At 44.8% G+C, this 22,473-nt stretch overlaps 1 protein-coding gene across 1 annotated transcript in view; it reads left to right on the top strand.

The window, feature by feature from the left end:
* The window catches only part of ANKRD55 (ankyrin repeat domain 55), a 133,669-nt gene that overhangs the window by 65,946 nt on the left and 45,250 nt on the right, over positions 1 to 22,473 (top strand). Inside the window, exons 5-6 of the mRNA XM_030798602.1 lie at positions 7,483 to 7,543; positions 20,157 to 20,285. Of these exons, the coding sequence (XP_030654462.1) occupies positions 7,483 to 7,543; positions 20,157 to 20,285 (190 nt within the window). The remainder of the gene's footprint in view (positions 1 to 7,482; positions 7,544 to 20,156; positions 20,286 to 22,473) is intronic.

Raw genomic sequence — 22,473 nt, 5'->3', positions numbered from 1 at the left:
TTAACAACCACACAGCAAATCAAATACAGTCGCATGCTGCATAATGACATTTCAGTTAATGGCAGACTGCATGTCTAATGATGGTCCCATAAGATGATTATATCATATTTTTACTGTACCTTTTCTATGTTTAGATGCATAAATACTTGCCACTGTGTTACAATTGCCTACAGTGTTTAGTACAGTCACATGCTGTGCATGTTTGTAGCCTAGAAGCAATAGGCTCTACCATATAGCATAGGTGTGTAGTACGCTCTACCATCTAGATTTGTGTAATACACTCTATGATGTCCACACAATGATGAAATCGCCTAACGACACATTTCTCAGAAAGTATTCCCATCATTAAATGATGCATGACTGTAGTTTGGTTACCTACAGAATATCTGGAAACTAGTTCGCCCTAAAGGATTCCCTATGGAATTACATTGTTAAAATTACATATTTTATAGTTGTTTGAGAAATTTTACATCCATGGCAGAAATTGATACATCTGCATTAAATGTTTAAAGTAGAAACCGGATTTATTTTAATGGCCATATTTTGACATTAAGCCCTTGGTCTCCGTTGAGAAGCCTTATAAGAAACAGTCTTACAAAATTTACTGGCTCATCGTTCATTAGCACCTCCGAAAAATTCTATATGAGAAACCACCAGAAATATTTCTACTGAAGAAGGAATTGCTGTGCTGCTTCTGATAAATCATTTTTTATTTTTACTATACAGACACTGTGACTTCAGAGCATGTTTCTTTCTTTATATATTTAGAAAATTCAAAACTCAATTCGTGTCCCACCTCTGGCATACATGTAGGACTATAGATCACGTCTTTTTTTTTCCTGCCCTTGTTTTCTCTTTGTCTTGTTTCTTCACTCGTTATCTTATTTTACTATATTTATCTGAAAACAATCTAAAATCCCTGAAGAGGCCAGGCATTGTGGCTCACACCTGTAATCCTAGTGCTTTGGGAGACGGAGGCAGGAGGATAACTTGAAGCCAGGAGTTCAAGACCAGCTTAGGCAACATAGTGAGGCCTCATTTCTAAAAATGATTTTTTTTTTTAAATTACCCAGGCATAGTGGTGTGCTCCTGTAGTCCTAACTATTCAGGAGGCCAAGACTGGAAGATTTCTTGAGCCCAGGAGTTCGAGGCTGCGGTGAGCTATGATTGTGCCACTGTAATCCAACCTGGGTGACAGCACAAGACCCGAAGGAAGGAAGGAAGGAAGGAAGGAAGGAGAGAAAGAAAGAAAGAGAGAGAGAGAAAGGAAAGAGAAAGGAAGGAAGGAAGGAAGGAAGGAAGGAAGGAAGGAAGGAAGGAAGGAAGGAAGATAGATCCCTGAAGGGTGGCCAGGAGTGTCAGCTCATGAGTATGAGTCAGACTGACTGAGTTTAAATCTGCCTCCAGCTCTTATTCTCTTGGGCAAGTTAACATGTCAAGGCTCAGCTTCCTCTTGAAATAAGTACTATTTTTTATTTTTTTATTTTTTGAGACAGAGTTTCACTCTTGTTGCCCAGGCTGGAGTGTAAAGGCGTAATCTCGGCTCACCGCAACCTCCGCCTCCTGGGTTCAAGCAATTCTCCTGTCTCAGCCTCCCGAGTAGCTGGGATTACCGACATGCACCATCATGCCCAGATAATTTTGTATTTGTAGTAGAGATGGGGTTTCTCCATGTTGGTCAGGCTGGTCTCGAACTCCCAACCTCAGGTGATCCGCCCACCTCAGCCTCCCAAAGTGCTGGGATTACAAGAGTGAGCCACCACACCTGGCGAAGTAAGTACTATTAAATGTATTATTCTTGCTTACTTCACAGGGAAGTAGGCAGAAGTAAACGAGAAAATGTGTGGAAACACTGAACTCAGCACCTAGTACATTGTCCATGTTCAGAAAGTGAACATGGTGATGATGATGGGGTGATGATATGATAATGTTGATGGTCGTCAATGATGATGATGATGGAAGATAGAAACACCATAAGCATCATAAGAAGCTAAGGAATGAAACACTGCTACTGCCACCCCACTGGTGCTCATCCTGGCCTTCTCCACCTCAGCACACTCAGGTCCACAAAAATGTGTGCACAGACACACGCCCATGTAAATGCAGTCCTGCATCCTACTGCCGGGCACACAGGTTTACTGCAATGGTTGTTGGGGTGTGTTGTATGTGTGGATCTATGCACACCTTTGTAAGTTGGCATATGTCTGCATTTTCCCCTCATCATAAACAATATGTACAGGCCACATGGTGCCCTTGTGCTCAGGTTTTTATACTGATTTAAAATCTGCTAACATTTAGATTTCCAAACAGCAAGCTCCTTCTATTTGGTGCTCACTGGAGGTTATTCAGAGAGAAGCCTCAAACTGAAGCTGCTTATAAACAAGCCAAGGGATGCTTCAATTAGTCCTTTGCCTCCAGAGGGATTTTAGTGCTCGGATGGAAACAACTCCTGAACAAACCAAACAGTATGAATCTGCATCCTTCGCTAAACACCCGCTCAGTGAGGATGGAGGCTGATGCAGGGATAAGTGATTTATAATCATGAACATGAAGGCACATTGGGTTTACAAAAGCAAAGACGCACAGGTTTCCTCTCATGATTCCCCTTCCTACCTTGAACTCTCTGCTTCTCAGCAGGTCCAAGTTTCTCCCTTTCAGCTCCCCACGGCTTTTCTTGCTTCCTTGGCTGGGACATTCAGAGGGCACTGGTGTGAAAGAGGGGGCATGATCATTAAAACAAAGCTCCAAAGAGAACAGAGTTGTGTTTGTACAACGCTGCACATGCTAGTGTTGGAAGGCAAGCAGCAATTTTCTCTGAAAGCAGCCACGGGGCTCTCTGAAGGTCTTTTACATGGTCTCCATGGCTACTGGCAGACTTTTTTTTTCCTCCCTGTCGGAGTGCCAGCCACTCTGCCTCCTTTCATCACTCTTGACTGCAGCCCAAGGGAGGAAGAAAATCATTTCCTTGGGGTCCTGTTCTCTAGTTACTAGGTGGTGTGTTCTGACCTGCGGTGGTTGTCTCTCACTGCAGCACACTCTAATACAGGCAGCTCCAGGGACAGGAAGGGGAGATGGCTGGTTGCGGGACCATTTTTTCCCACCTGTCACTGCACTGGCCAGCTCCAGGGCTGGGAGCATCCAGAGGGGCCAGTGAAACAGGAAAGCTCACAGGGATGAGTGGTCCCCAGGATGCTTCTAGCTGATCCTTCTCTGAGACCCGCCATTCACCTAATGGTAATCAGTGGAGACCCAGAAAATAGAAGGTAGGAGCTATTAAAAAATCGATCATTTTATAGAATTTTTTGTTTGTTTGTTTGTTTTGAGACAGAGTCTCAAGCTCTGTTGCCCAGGCTAGAGTGCAGTTGCATGATCTCGGCTCACTGCAACCTCCGCCTCCCAGATTGGAGCAATTCTCCGACCTCAGCCTCCCTAGTAGCTGGAATTACAGGTGCCCACCATCATGCCTGGCTAATTTTTCTACTTCTATTACAGACGGGGTTTCACCATGTTAGCCAGGCTGGTCTCAAACTCTTGACCTCAGGTGATCTGCCCATCTTGGTCTCCCAAAGTGCTGGGATTACAGGCAGGTGTGAGCCAGCGCACCTGGCCATATAAAACTTTATTATGGCATGTAAGGGCTATTCCAAGTGCTTTGTGTGCATGGACTCAAAGTCATGATAGATCTTGAGGAAGTAGGTATTATTCTCTGCATTTTATGGATAAGAAAATGTAGGCACTGGGAGCTCACCTAAGGTCGCTGGCTGGTTGGTATGGAGCAGGGATTCTAACAGCGGCAGTCTGGCCCCAACCTGGGTGCTCTTATGACTCACACGCCACCTGTCTGGGACTGCTCTTGCTGGGGTCCAAGCCTGCTGTCCTGGCACCTGAGATGAGATGAGTCTTACATCACTGCCTCGGAGATCCGAGGACAGGAGGGAGTCTGAACTGGGCTGATGGGGATGTGGAAGGACTCCTGGGCCACAGTAACACAAAATGAGAGCTCGGGGGAAGCACAACAGAGGGCTGCAAATCATCTAGGAATTGAGATAGATGCTGGACAAGTATCTCACAGGTGACCTCTGTATCACAGAACAACAAGGAAGTCCCGGGCTGGCAATGAGACACCTGGTTTCTGGTTCAGGCTGTATCACTGAGCCGCTGGATGGTGGTCTTGGCAAGCCAGGAAGGGCCTCAGGTTCTTTGTTCTCACAACATGTGAGAGAGAGCCAGAGCCAGAGTGAGGGCAAGAATGCAGGAGAGGGCCTTGATCTGTCTATTTGTGTCCAGCTTTGATGATCAATGGGTCTCAGAGACTTCACAGTCAAATGGAGTTGGGCCACATAGATCGTCACGTATCAGTCACAGCCATGACAGAGAAGACATGGGAATTAAAGGGTGGCAACTGGAGAAAGTCTAGGGAAAGACTATTTAAACTTGGCTAACAAGGCTGGATAGGGTGATTCACGCCTGTAATCCCAGCACTTCGGGAGGCTGAGGATCGTTTGAGTTCAGGAGTTCAAGACCAGCCTGGGCAACGTGGTGAAACCCCATCTCTACTAAAAACACAAAAAAATTAGTTGGGCGTGATGGTGCACACCTGTAGTGCGAACTACTCTGAAGGCTGAGGCAGCAGGATGGATCGCTTCAGCCCAGGAAGTCCAGGTTGCAGTGAACTGTGATTGTGCCACTGCACTCCAGCCTGGGTGACAGAGTAAGACCCTGTCTCAAAAAAAAAAAATTGACCAGAAATTGACCAACAAGAGATAATGGATGATGTTCTAACCCCCTACCCCACCCCCACTTTCCCCAAAAGAGCAGGAAAATGTTATCACTCTCTAGACCTAAAGGGGCAAGGAAGGGGCTGTTACTGGAACCTTCTGAGAGCTGCAGTGCTAGCTTAGCTGTAGGAGAGGGGCCACCTGGCAAGAACTGAGGCCTTTGGTAGAGAAATACAATTATTGCCAGAAAGGGAGCCGGCTTCTCTCCCTCCTCCTGCCAGTCCCCCATCAGCAAAACCCAATAGGAAGCCAAGGGCAAGGGAGCCTGGTTGATGCCATCCCTAGAGGTCAGCCTCAGAGCCGGGCAGTATAGAGAAGAGAATGGCTTTGAAAGCCAAATAGAGAACTATCTAGGCACACGGTTCATCCCACAACCTTGGGAGGCCACCCAGGATGTGACAAGAGGTCTTGGTCTCCCTACCCCCATTCTAATCTGGTTAGAGCCCCAGAAGATCCTGTCTAGCTACAGATAATCTCTGTCTGCTCAGGGCTAACTGAAGATGACCACACTGGACCACAGCTGACCTCCTGCCTTGCCCTCCCCTCCTCCCCCAGTCCCTCAGACCAAATGGGCCCTAGAGAGTAAACAATGGCCAATAATGAGCCAGAGAAGACAGAAAGAAAGGAGAAGCACAGTCACCAGTTAAGCCCTGCCCCCACTCACAAAACAGCCACAGGGAAATATATCCAGTGGTGAAATAATTGCAAAGATAAAAATTGTGTGACCCAAAATGCAATTATTTTTATATGTCTTCCTACCAAAGGCTACATTTAGAATTCAGAGAGCATAAAAGAGATGTACTGTATGCAGTCATAGCCATTGTCCCTTTAGAGTATGTGACCCAGGGTCTTTCTGCCTGTTGGATCATTCGATCCTTTACACCACTGCGTTGCTAGCCCTCTGATATACATGAGGATACAGAAACTCAGATCGTGCAGTAGTGAGGTCAGAATTAAATCTCAGCATTATCCTGGCTCCCCAGAAGACTATGATAAAACAAGCTTCCTGGTTATTTCACCTCCACCGCAAATAACCAGAAGTCCATCTCTATTTAAGCTCTCTGTGTATTACATTTACTGCTAAGGCAATATGATTAGTGGATCTTTCTTTTCTTCTATTGTAAGTAACAATTTAATACTTAGGGCTTTAGATGTCTTCCAAGCCGAGAGACGATAAAGATTTGATTGGAGAAGAGACTAAACAATTTCATTTTACAAATAATTCTTCCAAAAGCAATTTCTGAATTTCCTCCATTGACTGCCCATACACTATTCTTTATCATCTTGATGAGTATCCATTGATTAATTCATTCAGCACCTTTCTCAATTGTTTCCAAACCTGGCTGTTTACCATAATTTCCTGAATAGCTTTTTTTAAACAGTAGAAGCTGGGCTTCTCCAGACCTACTGAGTTAGAAACCCTGAGTACAGAGTCCAGGTATTTGTGGTTCAAAAAAAAAAAATCTCTCCAGGCAATTCTGAGATGGAGCCAGGGTCCAAACTTCTGGGGTTAAGTGCTCTAGAAATAACAGCATGTTCCAGACATGCTCTATATGTTGTATGCATATTAACTCATTTAATCCTCACACTGAGCTGTGTGATAGGTAGTTTTTATCACTCCTATCTCACAGATGAGGAAGTTTAGGCAGGAAGAAGGTAAGTAACTTGCCTGAGGTCGCAGAGCTCATCAGTGGCAGGGCTGGGATGTAAACCCAAGCCATCTGGCTGCAGAGCCCGGGCCCCTCTCCACTATGCTCGGCTGCCCCATCTCCCAGATGGGGGAGTTTGCACTCTCCTCCCAGTTTGCACTCTCCTCTTCAGTCAACTGAGCAGGAGATCCACGTCAGCTAAGAGCCTGAATCTGAGAATCATTGATAGCTGTTTTACACTGATTACTGTCATCTTGTGCTTAGGCATGTGTGTATTTTACAAAGAATAAGCAAACTTGCAAATACTGACAACCTCCTGGTATAATCTATGCATTAAAAAGGCATGACATATGCAGCTAGGAGTGAAGCAGGTCGAAAGCACTCTGTAAGTTTCTGTAAAGTGAATAAAGAATAAGTGGCTGGGCACGGTGGCTCACACCTGTAATCCCAGCACTTTGGGAGGCTTAGGCGGGCGGATCACGAGGTCAGGAGATCCAGACCATCCTGGCTAACACGGTGAAACCCCATCTCTACTAAAAAATAGAAAAAATTAGCCAGGCGTGCTGGGGGGCGCCTGTAGTCCCAGCTGCTTGGGAGGCTGAGGCAGGAGGATGGTGTGAATCCGGGAGGCGGAGCTTGCAGTGAGCCAAGTTCATGCCACTGCACTCGAGCCTGGGCAACAGAGCGAGACTCCGTCTCAAAGAAAAAGAAATAATAATTGCTACATGATTTTGGTTCTTAAAGGGCATGGCTAGGTGACAGAGGCCTGGTGAACACAGTGAGCCTAAAGTTTCTCCATCCCCCTGTGCCCCTCGGGAGTGCCGAGACGGAGAGAGGGTGGGAGAGGCAGACAGTAGCCCTCCACACAGGTGTCTTCTAACCTATCACACTCTTGCTTCTTTTCTGTGGATCTTTTCCCAGAGAAACGGAAAGGGCCTCAGCTTCATTTGGAGCCTTTCAACTGACGCTTTTTCTAAGGTCATGTTTTTATACTGATTCCAAGAGCACCGTGACTGCCTGTTCTTTTGAGCCATTTCTCCTATTTTTCCTTACAGGCTCCTCACGGTCCTGTTGCAACAGTCGAACATCAGCGAGATTAATCACCAAGACAATGAGGTGAGCCACACTGTCAAGCAGCAAGTGGTCATTTTGATGTGAGGGTGAAAGGAAGGGCGTTTCTGAACCATTGTGCTTCCTCTTAAAAGCTACGGGGAGACATGAAGCATGGTTTTCTGTTCCTACCCTGAAAGGGACACCTGTTTTCACTATTAATCCTCAGCAGAAACTTATCTCCACCATGGGTGTGCGTAGCTTCTGATAGGGAAGGACTTTATTGCACTAAGTACTTCAGCATTTACCATACGACTGAAATTTTGTAACTTCCCTCTGGACATTGAGAAATAAATATTGCTCTCTCCTGTCTTCTCAAGTCCCAGAAACTTAGTAGCAAGCTGTGGCTCAAGACATGCTCTCTCTCTCTTTTTTTTTTAAGATGGAGTTTCACTCTTGTTGCCCAGGCTGGAGTGCAGTGGCGCCGTCTTGGCTTACCACAACCCCCGCCTCCCAGATTCAAGTGATTCTCCTGCCTCAGCCTCCCAGTAGCTGGGATTACAGGCATGCGCCACCACACCCGGCTAATTTTGTATTTTTAGTCGAGATGGGGTTTCTCCATGTTGGTCAAGCTGGTCTCGAACTTATTAGGTAACATGGGGTACCTTAAAATGGCGCCGTACCTTAAGATGGGGCCGGTTCCGGGTTCTTCTCCCCTCCTTGACCGGGCGCTGTCTGAACCCGCCAAAGGAGGGCCAATCAGAAAGAAGCGTCTCCCGCCTTCCCTTGGGCCCGCCCCTAGCCCAATCCACGTAGGCCCAGGGGATATAAAACCCAGCACACCAGCAGCCCTCTCTCTCTTCTCTTCCTTCTCCGCTCCATACCTCCAATAAAGATCTCTTGACCGCGACCGGTGTAGTTTGGTCTCCGCCCGGCCCCTTTCAGAACTCCCGACCTCACGTGATCCGCCTGCCTCGGCCTCCCAAAGTGCTGGGATTACAGGCATGAGCCACCGCACTCAGCCTAAGACATGCTCTCTACTGAAAGATGGCAGAGAGGTGGGTATAGTGGCACGTGCCAGTGGTCACAGCTACACAGGAGGCTGAGGTGGGAGGATCACTTGAGCCCAGAAATTTGAGAGTCCAGCCTGGCAACATAGCGAGACCCCCATCTCTAAAGAAAAAAAAGAAAGAAAAAGGAAAACAATGATAAGACTGGACACTGGCTCGTGCCTGTAATCCCAGCGCTCTGGGAGGCCAAAGTGGGAGGCTCACTTGAACCCAGGAGTTTGAGACCAGCCTGGGCAGCAGAGCGAGACTCCGTTTCTACAAAAAGTTTAAAAAGTAGCTGGGTGTGGTGGCACATGCCTATAGTCCCAGCTACTCTGGAGGCTGAGGCAGGAGGATCACTTAAGGCCAGAAGTTCAAGGTTACAGTGAGATATGATCACATCACTGCACTCTAGCCTGGGTGACAGAGCGACATCCTGTCCCCCTCCCCTCCAAAAAGAAAAGAAAAAGATGACAGAGAGATAATATTAATAATTCCAGGTTACCTGCTCCAGACATCACATTATTAATCCCAGTGATCGTAACTGCTGTTTAATTCATGTTGCAAGTAGAAGGCTTCCAAAAAGGTCGTTCAACACGCTTCAACAAAGTTCTTGAGGGAAGATGGCTCAGACACTAAGCAGAGCTGCCCAAGAGTAGCTTAGAGTCTTGTTAGACCTGCTTAACTCTTTTAAAATGCAGTACTAATTTTCCTTAGCCAGGCTGATTTCCTTAACAAGGTTCTTAAAATCAATTTAAATACCTGGTTTTCAATGGAATTTTAAAGTAAATATGTGCTTGGTTTGGTTGCATTTCACTAAGAAAGTCTGATAACATTAAAAATGTACATACTCAAAGATGCCGATTACATTATTTTCAAGGAAGCTAGGTGACCATAGGCAAGGGGGCAGGGGGTAAGCCTCCTAATCGCTTTCTTCTGGGGTAGACGCCCCCGCATCTGTCTTTTTTTTTTTTTTTTTTTTTTTTTTAAATAGATTCTTACTCTGTCGCCCAGGCTGGAGTACAGTGGTGCGATCTCAGCTCACTACAGCCTCTGCCTCCCAGATTCAAGAAATTCTCCTACCTCAGCCTCCCGAGTAGCTGGGACTACAGGTGTGCACCACTATGCTCGGCTAATTTTTGTATTTTTAGTAGAGACAGGGTTTCACCATGTTGAGCAGGCTGGTCTCAAACTTGTGAGTGAAGGGGTGGCCTGCCCCTCCATACCTGTGAGCGTTTCTCGTCAGGTGGAACAAGAGACTTGAGAAAAGAAAGAGACACAGAGACAAAGTATAGAGAAAGAAAAGCGGGCCCACGAGACTGGCGCTCAGCATACGGAGGACCCCCGCCGCGCCGGCACCGGTCTCTGAGTTCCCTCAGTATTTATTGATCATTATCTCTACCATCTCAGAGAGGGGGATGTGGCAGGACAATAGGGTAATAGTGGGGAGAGGGTCAGCAGGAAAACGTGAACAAATGTCTCTGTATCATAAACAAGGTTAAGAAAAACGTGCTGTGCTTTGATGTGCGCATACATAAACATCTCAACGCCTTACAGAGCAGTATTGCTGCCAGCATGTCTCACCTCCAGCCCTAAGGTGGTTTTCCCCATCTCAGTAGATGGAATATACAATCGGGTTTTACACCGAGACATTCCATTGCCCAGGGACGAGCAGGAGACAGATACCTTCCTCTTATCTCAACTGCAAAGAGGCCTTCCTCTTTTACTAATCCTCCTCAGCAGAGACCCTTTACGGGTGTCGGGCTGGGGGACGGTCAGGTCTTTCCCTTGCCATGAGGCCATATTTCAGACTATCACATGGGGAGAAACCTTGGACATACCTGGCTTTCCTAGGCAGAGGTCCCTGTAGCCTTCCGCAGTGTTTTGTGTCCTGGGGTACTTGAGATTAGGGAGTGGTGATGACTTTTAACAAGCATGCTGCCTTCAAGCATTTGTTTAACAAAGCACATCCTGCATAGCCCTAAATCCATTAAACCTTGAGTCCACACAGCACATGTTTCTGCGAGCACAGGGATGGGGGTAGGGTTACAGATTAACAGCATCTCAAGGCAGAAGAATTTTTCTTAGTACAGAACAAAATGGAGTCTCGTATGTTTACTTCTTTCTACATAGACACAGTAACAGTCTGATCTCTCTTTCTTTTCCCCACAGTGAGTTCAGGTGATCTGCCCACCCTGGCCTCCCAAAGTGCTACAGGTGTGAGCCACTGAGCCCGGTCCACCCATCTGTCTTGAGCCTTCTGATTAAAGGCCTCCCTCTGACTGTCATTAATGACCACATCAGAAAGCCCCTGCTGCTTTCACTCCCCATATCTTCAGTGGTTTAAAGCAAAACCTCAGAGGAAAGAGGGTTGCACTGTTAGAAACTTCTGCTTTAAAGATGAGAACCAGAGATGAGGTAGCACACTCTGGTCACTCTGCCCGTGGTGTGGAAGCAGGGAGCTGGAGTGGCAGAGTCCATGTCAGCAGATTGTGAACGTCTAGATTTCAGGGCAAGTTGCCAACTACTTCCTCCACCTTCAACCTCTGGGGTAATCCCTAAACGGGGTCTTATTTAGAAAGATGACAAATTTGCTCATTTATACCCTAAAGCTAAATTCCACTTATAGACCTCCAACTCAAGCACCCCTCAGTAGAACTAGCAACCCCCCAGCAAAGACGTAGTTCCCTATTTTTCTCCACCCCAGGAGGCACCTGGCAGTGCAGACAATGAAAGCAGACACGGATCTTTCTAAGAGTGGTAATTGTAACACCTTACATAGAATATGTGGTAAATATTGGAAAAGTCCCTGGTTCCTCCTCATGCAAAGGGACTTCTGCAAAAAGATTCCTCCTGCTATTACACCAGCATATGGACCCGGTGGGTTTTAAGCCCAGAAAGCAGACCCAGCAGAGCAAGGGCCTCGACAAGGCACTTCCTACCCATGGTCACAGCTTCCTCTTTGGTCCATTCACAGCCTGCTGTCTGGAATCCATCTGAAACCAACTGCTAATGCTTGCCTGTGTTTTTCATACACATGGACTCTGCCACTCCAGCTCCCTGCTTCCACACCATGGGCAGAGTGACCAGAGTGTGCTACCTCATCTCTGGTTCTCATTTTTAAAGCAGAAGTTTCTAACAGTGCAACCCTCTTTCCTCTGAGGTTTTGCTTTAAATCACTGAAGACTTAAAACAAAATGTATGGATATATATGTGTATGTATATATTATGTATCCATAAATGTATGTGTATGTGTATATATATGTATCTGTATATAGATATATATATGGCTTTGGTTTTGTTTTTTTTTTGAGGCAGGGTCTCATTCTGTGGCCCAGGCTAGAGTGCAGTGGTATGATGCGATGTCAGCTCACTGTAACCTCCGCATCCTGGGCTCAGGTGATCCTCCCACCCAGCCCAGCCTCCCGAGTAGCTAGGACTACAGGCACACACCATCATGCCAGGCTAATTTTTCCATTTTTAGTAGAGATGGCATTCATATAACTCTGAGGCACTCATATAATTTTGTTTTTGACTGAGCTCCTGTACTAGGTCAACAGACCAGGCCAAATATCAAAATGGAGTCCCTCATACTTAAATTCCAAGTCACCAAACTGAAACCGAGTTGTTATCTGACCTTCTGAGAAATCAGGAGAGAGATAACAGCCAAATTTCCCAAACAGGCGAGTTTTACTTAGCATAATAATGAAATTTCCTCTGCCTTTAATCCTGACAACAAAAAGTAACCTAAAGTAACCTGATGTTAAGCAATCAGTTTTTTCTCTGTTGTTCTGTTTCCCTGTTCTCATCTTTCATCTTTCAAGGAAAGTAACTTTGAAATAACCAATCTGCTTTTTGTTCTTTGCTTCTGCTTTTTTCAGTCCTTCTCTGTCTACAAAATCAACCTCCACTGCTGGGCTCATTGGAAAACTTTTTTTTTTTTTTTTTTTTTTTTTTTTAGGCAGTCTCACTCTGTCACTCAGGCTGGAGTGCAATGACAACGATCACAGCCCACTGCAGCCTCCTGCCTCAGCCTCGAGTAGATGGGACCACAGAAACCCTGCACCACAGGCATGCACAACCATACCCAGCTCATTTTTTGTTTTTGGTAGAGACAGGGGTCTTCCTATGTTGCCCAGGCTGGTCTAGAACTCTTGGGTTCAAGTGATCCTCCCACCTCAGCCTCCCAAAGTGCTGGGATTACAGGCGTGCACCACCATGCCTGGCCAGAACATTTTGGAATGAAGCCCAGTTCTAGAACTGCAAATGAAGCCAATTAAGATCTTTGAGGCCCAGCTCCATGGCTCATGCCTGTAATCCCAGCACTTTGGGAGGCCGAGGTGGGTGAATCACTTGAGGCCAGCAGTTCAAGACCAGCCTGGCCAACATGGCCAAACCCTGTCTCTACTAAAAATATGAAAATTAGTGGCTCGTGCCTGTAGCCCCAGCTACTCCAGAGGCTGAGGCAGGCGGTGGAATTGCTTGAACTTGGGAGATGGAGGTTGCAGTGATCTGAGATGGCATGGCTGCACTCCAGCCTAGGCAACAGAGCAAGACTCTGTCTCAAAAAAAAAAAAAACTTTAAAGCTAAATCTTCTGCTGTAATTCTGTTTTTGCCAATTATTTATTTTATTTAGTTATTGGTCATTGCTAGTGAGAGCCAATCACGATAAATTTATAACAGCAAACGCTCTTGCCATTGAGAAATAAATACAATTCTGAAATGCAAAGAACACAGCCCAGGCTTTCTTTGTCATTCATTACTTTGGTGGAGTACCTGTATTTGGCTGCTCAATGTTTTGAACAAGTAATCTTCTCTCTTCTGTCTTTTTTCAGTGAGCTCCAAGCATGGTGTAGCCTCCATTGTATAAGGGGTAGGGGCAAGTAACAGTTAAATTCATTTTTTAAAAAAAGGTATCACTCTACGTGTTCTGCAACTTTTTTTTTTTTTTTTTTTGAGACAGAGTCTTACTCTGTTGCCCAGGCTGGAGTGCAGTGGTGCAATCTCGGCTCACTGTAAGCTCCACCTCCCAGGTTCTGCCTCAGCCTCCCAAGTAGCTGGGACTACAGGCACCCGCCACCACGCCCAGCTAATTTTTTTTTGTATTTTTAGTAGAGACAGGGTTTCACCATGTTAGCCAGGGTGGTCTCGATCTCCTGGCCTCGTGACCCACCCGCCTCGGCCTCCCAAAGTGCTGGGATTACAGGTGTGAACCACCGCACCTGGCCTAACTTAGTTTTTAAACTCAAGCATTTGTCTTAGAATTTTTGATACATACAGATCTGGCTCATTCCTTTTCTGTTGTTTTTCTTTTCTTTCGAGATGGAGTCTCGCCCTGTCCAGGCTAGAGTACAATGGCATGATCTCGGCTCACTGCAACCTCCACCTCCTGGATTCACACGATTCTCCTGCCTCAGCCTCCCGAGTAGCTGGGATTACAGGCGCCCGCCACCATGCCCAGCTAATTTTTGTATATTAGTAGAGACAGGGTTTCACCATGTTGGCCAGGCTGGTCTCGAACTCCTGACCTCGTGATCCACCTGCCTCGGCCTCCCAAAGTGCCGGGACTACAGGCGTGAGCCACGGCACCCAGCCTGTGGCTCATTCCTTTTAATGGCTTCATAATGTTACATAATATCAAAATACCTCCATTTATTTTGCCATTCCCCTATGAATGGATACTTAGATTGTCTCAATTTTTCACCATCATAAACACCAGTCTACAGAGTGTTTCTTGTACAAGCCTTTTTGCATACTCTATACAAGCATTTGTCTTAAAAGAATAATTGCTGGGTAGTAAAGAGTGTATGTTTTTATTTTTAATAAAATAAAACACTGCCTAATTATTCCCCCAAAATAGCTGGGTGTTGTTGTTGTTGTTATTGTTGTTTTTAGTGGAAGTACTGGTTTTTTCCCAGTTGTTGCTGGATTTTCTTGTTATTTGCATTTTCCCTGATTAATGAGATGAACATCATTTCATAGATATAATGGTCTTTATTATATCTTCTTTTGTGACTTGCCTGTTTACATTCTTTGTCCATTGATCCATTGGGTTGTCATTTTCTTATTGAACCTGGGAGGCGGAGCTTGCAGTGAGCCGAGATCGCGCCACTGCACTCCAGCCTGGGTGACAGAGCGAGACTTCGTCTCAAAAAAAAAAAAAAAAAAAAAAACTCCCATTCTAAAGTCTTTTTTTAAAAATTTCAGACATATTATTCTTGTAATTATTACAGGGAGGAAGTGAGAGTTTTTAAAGAGTGTCATTATTAGCAGCCCTTCCTAGTGCCCTAAAATCCAACCTCAGAGTATTCTTGGCCTTCAGTTATAGTCTTTGGCTATCGTGATGCTCACCGTCTATCTACCCAGTTTAGGAAATTCCAAAACAAAGACAATGAATTAGTTTACTAAGCCTTCTGATCTATAAGATTGTTTTTCAAATAAAAATGAAAGAAAATGGCTTTCATTACTGTACTTGTAACACCATCTAGTTTTTAAAACTAGATCTACTTTTAAAGTACATAGTAATTCCAATTTTTTATCTAAGGGAGATCCTCTATCACTTTTGTTGGGGGGTGATCATATGTGATTAGAGGATTAAGTATGTTAATTTTTAAATGTCAACCAGAGCCAAGCTGCTGGAAATTCTAGATCCTTCAAAGCATCTGGAATTGTTTACTGACCTCTCAGCCACCAGACACCTGCTATAATTCTTAACCCTCCCCCTCCACCACCCCGCCCCGAACCGCCAATCAAGACGGGGAACAAACCAAGCACCCAGCCACATCAACATTTCTCTCTGTGTGCTTTTCAGTGTTGGCTAGAGACACTCTAAAAGTACAGTTCTGAAACATGAAACCTGCTAAGCACTAAAGCAGATTTCTGGTTCAGAAAACACAAAAGTGGTTTTGAAAAAAAAAAAATGTTCTGAGAAGCTGATAGGACTTGTAAGCCTTTAACTGAAATTGTGGTGGCACAGGTTCAAGGCACAGAATTACTCATCAACACAAGACACTGTTCCAAAGCAACCCTACTATGCACTCAACAGTTAGAACATACATTTAGTCCTATCAGCAATCTAAAATCAGATCCCAAGTCAACCAAAACTTAACATTTCCCCTCAAAACATTCTGGAGAGCTTATATTTTTAACTGAATATGAGTTCCTCCTCACACTTTGAGCCAATCAATACTTTTTGATTTTCAGAAGAGTAGAATTCTCCTGTCACCAGGGCCATCTGGGTGTTTGTTGCAACATGCCTGATAGTGACTGCTAGATTGTCAGCTCCTAGATGCTTCGAAGGCTCATTGAAACTCCAGGAAGTAACTGGTTGGAAAGGTCTCCATAACTTGGACACAGAAGGCTGTCTTATCCAACAGACTCTGGTTTTATATTCCCTATGAGTCCAAGTGATCTTTGATAAGCTGCAATTCACTAATTAAATCTTCCAGTAAACATTTCTTGAACACTTACTGTGTGCTCAGTGCAGGGAGCATACCATGGTGAATATGCCACAACATCTGCCTTTATGTGCGTCACAGCTTAATCGTGATTTCTGTCACTGCTTAGTACAGATACCAATTGCTAAGCCTGATGTTTGCCCCTTAACTGGTCACCAGAATTTTAACACAAGACAAGTACAATTTCTTCAGGCCCAACAGAAGTTGAAGAAAGAAGAAGAAGAAAGGAGAAGGAAGCAGTTGTAGGAAAATGTTCCTAAATAAAGTGTGCAATACCAACCGCTGCCTTTGAGCTGCTTTTGAAAGTTTTGGTTTTCACATTATTAACTCTAAGAGGATTTATTCTTATTTCTCATCAGCCCAAATGAAAAAAAAGAAAAAGAAAAAAAAGCAGCAGGAAATTTCCCTTTACTTGACTGAGTGTTCACAACCCATTTATATTGTACAAGTATTTAGAAAAGTAATGAAGTAATTCGGGTCTTGATTTGGAGCCATTCAGAGGATCACCAGTTATTTTCAAGATTTTCTCAAGTTTTGTGGTGACGGTGAATTGGGTGGGAGAATATGTGTTATGTATGTGTATATATCTTACAAAAATAAATGTTTGCCAACTGTACTTTCAGGAGGACCCTTGAGGCAATGCCAAATGAAACAAAAATATAGAGTACCAATCCTTACACTAGTAAGAACTATCATTTTAGAAAGTAAGACAACCTTGAATCCAGCTACAATTACAAAGAAAGGAATTTTTTAGCATTTGAGCTCATTCCCAAAATGAAATTCTACCACCATGATGTGTGGAAAGAGCATTTTTTTTTCCAGTCAGAGAAGCAAGTGTTGAACCCTAGCTCTACCATGGACTCAGTCAATGGCCTTAGGCAAATTACTTAATCTGTGTTTCAGTTTCCTTGCCTGTAAAATAGGCCTAAAAATACTAACCCCTTAGGATCATTGTGAAGATTCTATGAGATAGCATATAGAAAGCTCTTGGCATCAAGTAGGTGTATGAAAAATGACAGTACTCCTCCCACCCCACTCCTTGACCAAACTATGCAAGAATTGGGTTTTGAGAGGGGTTTTCTTGCGGTCGTTTAAAGAGAATAACTCTTAAAGCCTGAAACTGTATTTAGGAGACAATAATTAACATTGCATTACCATAGTTTAATTCACAACCACATTTTCGCACTGAAATCCCACATCTCTAAATCATACTTCTGCATATAGTCATTGCCATCTACCTCACTTTTGACAGTGCAGTGGTCTATGGCCATAACCACCCTGAACACACCTGACCTCAGAAGCTAAGCAGGGTTAGGCCTGATTAGTAATTGGATGTGAGATAGTACAGTAGTACAAAGGACAAGATTGTTTGGAGCACTCATCAAAAATCCTGACAAATTTCAACTAATGAGTTGGTAACAATGATCATATCAGACAAGTTCATTGTCAGTAAAGGAGAAGTCATGTTCTGCCTTTCTTCTGTGTGTGATTTTAGAAAGCAAAGCCAAATTTTACAAAGAAATTCGGCCGGGTGCAGTGGCTCACTCCTGTAATCCCAGCATTTTGGGAGGCTGAGGTGGGCTGCTAAGGTCAGGAGCTCGAGACCAGCCTGGCCAACATGGTGAAAAATGTCTCTACCAAAAACTACAAAAATTAGCCAGGCGTGGTGGCAGGCACCTGTAATCTCAGCTACTTGGGAGGCTGAGGTAGGAGAATCACTTGAACTTGGGAGGTGGAGGTTGCAGTGAGCCGAGATGGTGCCATTGCACTCCCGCCTGGGCGACAGAGCGAAACTCCATCTCAAAAAAAAAAAAAAAATTCGGTGGAGCACAGTAAGTCATTCGTTCAGTTAATAAACATCTATAATGTGCCTGGCACCGTTCTAGGATCTGGGAATTCAGACTGGCAAACAAAGGCCCTGCTGTCATGCAACTTACACTCCAGTAACTTGAAAACTTTTGGCACTTCGTGATGAAGCCAATGACTTCATTTCATCACTTCATTTGCAGTGAAGCAAATGGGACTAAGAACTGGGAAATGGGCTATCCATGCATTATTTTTAAAATATAATTTAATTTTAAAATGTAATTCCCTTGTGTTAGATTTCTAACCCCAGTGTGCCCAGTTAAAAATGAAGACGACCAATTAGAATGCACTGAGGTATTCTGATTTCCAAGTAAATATTCAGCTATTGGAATAAGAATAAGAAGTTCCATTGCTTTTATACCAGCATTCTTTTTCATATGGAACTAATTTCTTGAAATATCCTCAAGAGTATCTCTGGAGGCTCACTGTCATATGATACTTGAAACTTGAAAGCAAACCATAATATAGGAATTCAAAATATGGAATTGGTTGACGGGATTTAACATTCTAATTCTAGTGTCCCACAAACCTTAAACCCTAGATTCAGTTCCATGCCTACTCACAAACTCAGGAATTTCTCTAGAGCTCAGCTTCCTTTTTGATTAAATGAGAAGTACAATCGCACCTATCAGAGCTGGCTAACTACTCTAGCAAACTACTTGAAATCTCAGTAGCCTGACACAGTAAAAGCTTATTTCTTTCTCGTATCATAGTCCAGTGCTGTTTGGCAGGGTGGTCCTATTCTCCCTCATTGATCAGAAACCCAGGCTTTTCAATCACATGATTCCAGCATCTTCTAGAACCTTGTCCTCCTCTGCATTCTGTTGATACATGAGGAAAAAGAGAAGATGTGGAGGATCACATGGGCTTTTTTTCTAGCCCAGGCCTGGGGAAGGTTTTCCTCTCCTCTGTCCACATTCCAGTGGCAAGGACTCAGTCATGTGGCTGCACTTCTCTGCAAGGAGGCTGGGGAATGTAGTTTGACTGTGTGCCCGAGGGGAAGAGGAAACAGCTTGGTGAACATATAGGAGACATCACCACAGTACTTACTTCAGAAGGTTGTTTGGAGGATTAAGTGAGACAATAGATAAAAGAACTCATAAAGGTGTCTAGATCAATAAATATTAGCTCTGGGCTATTATTAATGTGCTCCTGTCTAGGCTGAGGCCCATCTTCTCCATGCAGCTCACCCTGGAAGGAACAGAGAAAGCCAAAGCGTTGTCTCCTAGCTTTATGCTGTTGGCAGAGATAATTATAGAAAGAGAGTCTTCAAAGCTGCCTGTGCCCTTTGCCCCCTTTATCAGGCATCTTCATTTCAATTCATTCTAGATACATTTCATGGAATTGAGATGAGTGAGCAAGGAGAAGAGCCAATCTTTTCATCATATATACTCTCAAATAACGCTGGCTCTTTTTGGCCACCATTTCTCAGCATAAGCTCACTTACTGTTAAATTATACCTAACCCATGTGACCCTGAACTCTGAAAGAAGCTGGGATTCACCATTCATTCATCCAGCTCTGTTCTCCAAGCTGCCACAGTGATTTCTTCTAAACAGTGTATATCTGATCATGCCAATACCTGCTTAAAATTCTTCATTGTCTCTCCACTGAATTAGAATACAATCCAAATGCCTTATGCAGAGACAGTTATCCCCCATCCCACCCTCCCAGGATCAGCCCCTGCCTCCCTCTCCAACCTCGTTTCACATTGCCCCCTTCCCCTCCTACCTCATTCATTCATTCAACAGCTATTTCTCCAGCCTCTCGCCTAGGCATTAGAGATAGAGGACAACAGACAGCACCCCTGCCCTGGTGGTGGGGGATTGCACTCCAGTCACAGGGGCTTTCCTTTAACTTACTCTCTGCCTCTGTGCTTGGTGTTGGCTGTCCTCCTCCTCCAGTTCTTCTCACAGAGGCCTGTTTAGAACAGTCCCTCCACCCTTGGTTACTCTCTCACCAGCATCCTATGTGCATTCTTCACAGTATCTATCAATCTGGAAGATTGTTTGACATGTTTTTGTGCATTTAATATCTGTCTTCCTTTACCACAGAGCAATTTCCATGAGGGTAAGGATCTTATTGATCTTATTAACTTTTGTATCCTGAACACCTGCTTGCCTGGCACAAAGCAGATGCACAATAAACATCTATTGAATGAATGGATTAATGAATGAACGAATGAACCAGCAGGAAACAACCAATGCATCTGGTGATGGCCCCCAGGCCTGGGGAGAAAGTGTGAGCTCCAGTTTTCTTCCTGGGAGCCTGTGCTCATCTCTATCCTCTCTGACTGTTGTTTTGCAGGGAATGACACCACTCCACTGGGCGGCTTTCCACAACCAGCCTCAACACACCCAAATGCTGCTGAAGAAGGGGGCAGACCCCACCCTTGTGGATAAAGACTTTAAAACAGCTCTCCACTGGGCAGTCCAGGTGAGAAATTGACCTGTGGACTGGTCTCAGGTTTAAATGGTGGAAAGCAGTGTTAACAATTTTCTGAGTAGGTCAAACTTTAAAGATGGAGGTTTCAGCTCTTCATTCAGCTCCACCACTTGTTGAAAAGAAACCCTGCCAAGATGTAAAGGGGAGCAGTTATAAAATATTAAGCAGAGCCTGCCTTGGGTGTCACACACAGACACACACACACCCCTCTCATTCTCTCTCTTTCTCTCTCCATCTCATTGCTTGCTACCGGCTTACTGTGTCCCAGAGTAAACCTTCAAAGAATTGCTGGGAAAATGCCTTCAAAGTCTTTGAACCATGACTCTCTGACTCTCTTCTTGCTTCCAAATCCTCCCCAGCAGAGTCGCTTCAGGTGATCCTGAATTCTACACCCAACAGTGAAAGTAGTGGCTCATGACCCTGCATCACTGTCACATAAGGAAGTCCCCGTCAATACACACAACCAAACAAATCAGAATAGGCTCAAGAAATCTACTGTCCAGAGAGGGCAAAACCAAGAGTAAGGTGAAAGAATAATAATCACTAATGTGTAACAGAGTGCTTTCTATTTTCAAGGGGAATGATTAACTAAAAGTTACCTATTCCTTTTTCAAGGAGAGCATCCTTTGCATAAACTTGCCAGCCCGTCTCTGTCTTCAGCACAGACACCCCCACAGTTGATTTCTGTTGGCCCAGAAAGGGCACCTGTCTGAGCTACTGCCAGGACCCTGTGAGAATAGTTTCTGCTGCCCTGACTGTGGTTTCAGTCAGCATTTCCATGTGCCAAGTACAGCAGAAGTGGGCACCTGGGACTTTCAGGATTGACATGTGTGCCTGATGTAAGGGGAAAACAGAAGTGATCTGGAAACTGCTCTGTTTTCATCCCTCCAACCTTGGCTTCAGTTTCTCTGCAAAGCTATGCCGTGAGCAAGGCTTGTTTTGTCATCTCCACCTGCCCATAGCACCCTCCTACATACTTTCAGTATCTAATCACCTGCCCTGCCACCATCGCTGCCAGTCTCTGCCCAGGACCCCATGCCCTGGGGCTGGCCTCTGGCTGGTCAGGGGTCACCACTGTAGCAGTGGCCACAGAGGAACATGGCTGGGCTCCCAGGAAGCTCCTCTTGTGTTGGTTCTCAGCTGAGATGAAAGTGGCACCAGAAGCAGGCATTTTCTATATAGTCACCTCAACACCCCTGCATTCTGATTCCCTAGATCCAGGATGCATGTGCATTTTGAAAAACCTCCTCAGGTAATTCTGATTGACATGCATCCCCCTTCCACCATCCCAGCCCCAGTGTAGAGCTGCTGTCTTAGACCTGGCCTTGCAATGGAATCACCAGCAATGCTTGTAAAACAACAGATTCCCAGACCGCCGTTGGGCCCTCACAGGGTGGGAATCGCTGGGTTTTTGTTGTTGTTGTTGTTTTTGTTGTTTTGTTTGGAGTCTCACTCTGTAGCCCAGGCCGGAGTGCAGTGGTGCAATCTCAGCTCACTGCAACCTCTGCCTCCCAGGTCCTGGTTCAAGCAATTCTCTTGCCTCAGCCTCCCAAGTAGCTGGGATTATAGGCACACACCACCATGCCGAGCTAATTTTTGTATTTTTAGTAGAGATGGGTTTTCACCACGTTGGCCAGGCTGGTCTTGAACTCCTGACCTCGTGATCCATCCCATTCGGCCTCCCAAAGTGCTGAGATTACAGGCGTGAGCCACTGTACCCTGCCAGGAATCCCTGTTCTTATCCTTTAAGAGGCACTTTGGCAAAATCGTAAGAACAACCTACTCAACTCTGAATATCTGAGTTTGCATGAATAGACTTGGGCTTGATCTAAGGCAAGTCAACACTTGCTTGGCTTAACTGATAAGGGTATCTTTGGTGTCAGAATGAGACCATGCATATGATAGTGATATGTAATGTACTATGTAATTGGACCAGATGGTCATTTTTATTAGGGTTCCTGATTTTCTCCATGGAAACTTAGTTATTATACCCATGCCTTCATATTCTTTCTCTTTTTTTATGTTTACCAGTTTGTTATAAATTATATAGCAAAGGATGAAGACAAAGAGACAGGTAGGGCAAGGGTATGGGGGAACAGGCATGGAGCTTCCATGCCCTCTCTGGGCATGCCACTCTCCAGAAACCTCCACATGTTCAGCTACCTGAAAGCTCCCATAC

Source organism: Nomascus leucogenys, chromosome 18 (assembly GCF_006542625.1).
Source record: "Nomascus leucogenys isolate Asia chromosome 18, Asia_NLE_v1, whole genome shotgun sequence".
Taxonomy (NCBI): Eukaryota; Metazoa; Chordata; class Mammalia; order Primates; family Hylobatidae; genus Nomascus; species Nomascus leucogenys.
This window is presented reverse-complemented; position numbering and strand designations above follow the sequence as displayed.